We start from the raw sequence: 5,009 nt of genomic DNA, 5'->3' as shown, positions 1-5,009 counted from the left end.
GTGGTTCTGGTACAGCGTTAGAATGTAGAGAGTCCGTGTGAGGAATTTCAGGATGAGACAGGCTTTGATCTTTGAATGAGTTGAGTGTTACCAATTTCAAAGGCTCGTTGCTTCCCCTTCCCTTTTCTTCTGTAGTTTTTAACTTCTTTTTAAGGGTGGTGAAATCACATTCACAATAATAGCAATCTCATGACCATTCCTCTAATTACATTGCTTTGTGTGGACTGTGGAGTGTTTTTTTTTTTTTTTTTTTTTGGGTGCATGTGGACTGTCTTTTTATTCGGAATGCATTAGTCTTTGATTCCTTAACTTAGACTTGGATTTTACTTACTCACATGCTGATGTTGAACAAATTCCAGCTCAGCTGCTTGATTATATTTACAGAAGGAAAACGAAATATGATAATCAACCTGGACTCTGGTTTTAAACATTGTGTGGGGGCCGTGGAAGAATGATAATCTCAATTAAGTAGAACTTAACAAAATGAGAGGAATGAACTTTCTTGCATACATAAGAAATTAGCTAAATGGAGAATATGCATAATGCATATCCATATATCTTGAGCTTCACGCATTAATGGATGGATAAAGGTGTGTATGTGCCATATATCTTGATTCTTTTTTAGAAGATAAATGGAGAATATGTAGATTTGACAAAGCAAAAGGTAAAACGGGGTTGCATGAAAGGCCATGCCCTCTCGCCCGACCTTGCCCGGCCCCAGTTATGGCAACGAGCCAAAATGGGCCAGGAAATGCTATGGGCTGCATTTTGCAGCCTGTTGCATTTTGGCTCCTCGAAATGGGCCATGAGCAAGAGTTTGGACCTATCTATCCTAGCTCATGAACACCCATACTCATTGGTTCCACCATAGGTTGCAGTAGCTTAGGTAACCTCTACTTGTCATGAATAGATTCAAGAACCTCAGAATGAACCTGAATTTGGTTTCAATTGATAAATTTGAATCTCAAGCGCCTTATGGCCTTGTTTGGTACGAAAGATTGGAGAGATAAGATTGACATTGATACTAACTAGTACCAACTTTTTGTTTTTAGTATGAAGCATTAGAAAATTTAATTCCAAGCCCAATATCATGTACATGGAATTACCCAATTCCACCACGCCTTAATATTGAAAAATCAATTTTGAAATTGATTTTTTTAGATCAAGTTATCCTTATTTTTATAGAGTCAGCTTCTCTCCTTTGAGAGAAGTCTCCCCTGAAGCAAAGAAAAATTTGGACCATCCTTCAAATTTAATAATTTTATTTTTTATTTTTATATATTTTAAAATAAAAATATATAAAAATTATAAATTTTTTAATAAATATACTTTTCAATTTGACAATTTAAATTTAATATAGATAATTCAAATTTAATATAAAAAAATTAAATTAAATTTTTAAATATATTCTAGACAATGTAAATATATTTTAAATAAAACAATAAATTTATTAAAAAATTTAATATTAAATTTAAATTGTCAGATTCATAAATATTAAAAAATTTATAATTTTTATATATTTTTTATTTTAAAAATACATATAAAAAATAAAAATATTAGATCTAAACAGATTAAACTTACATTTCAAAGGGGAGGCAGCGAGGCTTCTCTCAAGTCCCCTTCTCACGCCCTCTCTCCCCTCTGTCTACCCTCGCTTTCAACCCCATCCCTTACCGTTCTCTCACTCAGTCGAGTCTGCCATAGCTGTCCCTGGCATCGGCTTCGTCCTCCACCATTGACAGGTTCGTCTTCCTCCCTGCTCTCTCTGTCTACCTTCGACCGTTCTACCTTCGTCTTCCTTCCGTCTTCCACCATAGGCGCCGTTCTCCCTTCGTCTTCCTCCCTTCTCCTTCTGTCTACCTCCCGCATTCATCCACCACTAGTTCGAGTCTTCTCCCTTCGTCTTCCTCCCTTCTCCCTCTGTCTACCTCCCGCAGTCCTCCAGCACTACATCTCCTCGCATCTACTCGCCTTCTTGCCTTCGAATCTGTGTTGAACAAGGTCGTTGCGTTTGCCTTCGAATCTTTGAGATCCATCACATACGAGAACCGTTGCTGCGTTTGCTTCCAGTTCCATGTCGTTGAATAGGGTGATGGGCGGCAGGGGGAGGTTGGGCCCGATTCATGAGTGACAAAGAGATGGGTTTTGGCAATTTTTTTTTTTAAATTATAAGGGGGTATTATATGTTCACCCTAAATTTCTTTGCCAACTGAAATGAATATGCATTCTTGCTCTCTTTTGTTTCGTTTTGTTTAAAGTGATTAATATTACTTTTCCAAGGTCAGATTCTTATATAAACCTGTTTCTATTGAACAATAATTTTAGACTTATCTCTTGAAATGGGTTGGAAAGCAGCTGAGAAACTCATTAGGCATTGGAAGGTTCTTAGAGGTGACAACGTAAGTTTCTATTTTTTCTTTCACATCCTTGTTGTTCCTGTTGTTATTCTTTTTTCTTATCATTTTGCTTTGAAAGGGATTTATTGTTTTCATTTGTGACAGGTAATGATTATACGGGGAAAAGACAAGGGCGAGACTGGGGTTATTAAGCGTGTAATCCGCTCTCAGAATCGTCTTATTGTTGAGGGAAAAAATCTGGTGAGACAACTGTAGTTTGCCTTTCTAAGTTAACGTTTTGATTATTTGAAATATCAAATATGTCAATTTGGGTTTGTTAAGAAACTTCTCTTATCATTCTGGCGATTAACATATTGAAATATCAAAACTTAATTGGATTTATGATATTGGTGAACTCACTACTATGGAATATGTTGTTGATTCTGATTCTGTCAGGCAAGAAAGACATGTACTTTCTCAAATTCTCTGTATGGGATGATGGATCACAAAGTAGATTGAGCATTTTATTCCATCAAGGCTTGAATCTGATGATCTATTAGTAAACTGTTAATGAAGTTATTTAAAATTTTTGTCTACATTAGACCTTCAATGTTATTAATTCAGAGCCGTTGCATTCCATTATATTAAATAATTTATGTTTTGACAACTATGTGTATGTGCTTTCATAATTTTATCATTTTTTTCTCATAAAAAACTGAATTAAATGGTGCATTGAAGCTCCTGTTTTCTCCATATGCATGATAGATTTCTCACTTGAATGCTTTTTTTTTTTTTAACTTCCTTTTAGGTGAAGAAACACATAAAGCAAGGGCAAGGTCATGAAGGGGGGATCTTTACTGTTGAAGCCCCAATTCATGCCTCAAATGTGCAAGTTCTTGATCCAGTGACAGGGTATGCACATGTTAATATACTGAACTGGTGATTGCATGCAAAGGGGTTGGAGTTGGATAATTTTAAAATGAGCCTTTTCTTGTTCAGGAAGCCTTGCAAAGTTGGGATTAGATACCTTGAAGATGGTACTAAAGTCAGAGTGTCCAGAGGTATAGGAGCATCTGGGTCCATAATTCCCCGGCCTGAGATCTTAAAGATAAGAACAACCCCAAGACCTACAGTCTGTACGCACTTAAAGCTCATGCTTCTTATTTGTTTAAGCCTTTTTATTGCCATGTTCTAGTCATGTATGTATCTTTTTTCTTCTTCAGCATGTTCCTATGACCCGAGCAGTAAAACTTACTGTTGACCTTAAAATGTCATCATATATTTGGTGAAATGCACATTATTTTTGAATAAATTCACAAGCAAGGATGGAAAAGAAGGGAGTGAGGGTTATTTGTTGGATTTCATGTTTAAATTAGAAACTTGCTTCTAGTTATTGGATAGAGGCTTTTTATGTGAAGGTCGGCAAAGATTATAGTGTTAATGGATATAGCGTAATACATGCTTCATTGAATAGAGGGATCTGGGTGATGGATCTGATTATACTTGATAACCCAAATGTTCAATATGGAGTCTGATGCTAGATACAGTGCAATGCAAAACCCTAGTTTTCTTTTTCCTGCTTTGATCTGGGCTCCTATTGTTTATTCTGAATTTATTTGGGACAACCATCTTTTGCTATTCTTTTCTACATCAATCTCTCTTACAGCTAATTGGTCAACATCTCCATTGGAGAGAATGAGTGAATATGAATGTGATGTGTAATTATAATTAGGACAAGAGAGAGTTGTTAGTGGATAGTTAGTTAGAAGTGTTAGCAGGTCTAAGTGTATAAAAAGGATTGAGATGTTGATGTACCTGTTATGAATTGCATAATGAAATCTCTCGAGTATTATCCAGAAATTCCTCTCTAATTCTCAATCCCTTTCCCTACTCTCTTTTGTCTATTCTATCTTTCCTGTTCTTCTCTCCTTGGTACGTCAGAATGTTTATAGTTTCAGTGACCACCAGTGTTGATTATCTATTTTTTTTTAAATTGTAATTATCCTGCTGAATATCAAAACCCTTTCTTATTCTTTTCGCAGCTGGTCCCAAAGATACTCCAATGGATGTTGTGCTGGAGAAGACTTACGACGCCAAAACTGGGAGGGGCATGCCTGACCTTTAAAGAGATTATTTGCTTCACTATTGCAGTGTTTGGCAAATCGCTTTCGAATGGTTATGGTCTTAAAAATCGACCTTTGTTGCTCCACTTCCCTGCTTAAATCTAATACCTCAGCAACACTATCATGTCAAGGAAGTTCCTATTGCAAATGTAACTTAGAAGGTTAGCAAAATGTTAAATCAATTTAAATAATGAATGATTCTTCTGGAATGTTGTCTAATTAATAGATGGCACCTTCAAAAGGTCATTTTCCTTCACAAAATGTAGAAGCCGTTGGACTATGCTTGCTTACATGATCCATAGTTGAAGATGGATTTTTATTGCCGCCACTTATATCTCATGCAATATTCCTTGTCGTTCAAACCTCCCCTACCCTCACCTTTTTAAGCTGGGTTGTTAATAATGAATGACGACATTCTGGTTTTTCATTGAAGAGGGAAAACACAATAATGAATGATAATTAGGCTTAGACGGTGGAAAACACAGTAATGAATGATAATTGGGCTTGAGCAGGGGAAGCAGAGACATACAATAAAATGGAGAATGTCCTA

At 36.0% G+C, this 5,009-nt stretch overlaps 1 protein-coding gene across 3 annotated transcripts; it reads left to right on the top strand.

Moving 5' to 3' along the window:
• The first annotated feature begins 1,595 nt into the window (after window positions 1-1,595).
• On the top strand, window positions 1,596-4,791 carry LOC129292238 (uncharacterized). 3 transcript variants are annotated; one of them, XM_054929802.1, is made up of 6 exons: window positions 1,596-1,742; window positions 2,326-2,399; window positions 2,502-2,597; window positions 3,145-3,248; window positions 3,336-3,472; window positions 4,379-4,791. In XM_054929802.1, the coding sequence occupies exons 2-6, from the start codon at window positions 2,340-2,342 to the stop codon at window positions 4,459-4,461; spliced, it is 480 nt and encodes a 159-aa protein (XP_054785777.1). In that variant the 5' UTR covers window positions 1,596-1,742; window positions 2,326-2,339; the 3' UTR covers window positions 4,462-4,791. The 3 variants fall into 3 exon arrangements, with proteins under 3 accessions (XP_054785777.1, XP_054785779.1, XP_054785778.1); XM_054929804.1 differs by having other exon boundaries at window positions 1,598-2,109; XM_054929803.1 differs by having other exon boundaries at window positions 1,599-2,176.
• Window positions 4,792-5,009: the final 218 nt, after the last annotated feature.

This window comes from Prosopis cineraria, unplaced genomic scaffold, assembly GCF_029017545.1.
Source record: "Prosopis cineraria cultivar Desert tree isolate PC_DT_omini unplaced genomic scaffold, ASM2901754v1 PC14, whole genome shotgun sequence".
Taxonomy (NCBI): domain Eukaryota; kingdom Viridiplantae; phylum Streptophyta; class Magnoliopsida; order Fabales; family Fabaceae; genus Prosopis; species Prosopis cineraria.
The sequence above is the reverse complement of the archived record's forward strand: the minus strand, read 5'-3'. Positions and strand labels throughout refer to the sequence as shown.

Bases quoted from the DNA above. Each gene is read 5' to 3' on its own strand.
- LOC129292238 (XM_054929802.1), top strand. From the start codon at position 2,340: ATGGGTTGGAAAGCAGCTGAGAAACTCATTAGGCATTGGAAGGTTCTT. The intron at 2,598-3,144 runs GTGAGACAACTG...ACTTCCTTTTAG, and splicing joins TTGTTGAGGGAAAAAATCTG to GTGAAGAAACACATAAAGCA. The intron at 3,473-4,378 runs GTACGCACTTAA...TTCTTTTCGCAG, and splicing joins AACCCCAAGACCTACAGTCT to CTGGTCCCAAAGATACTCCA.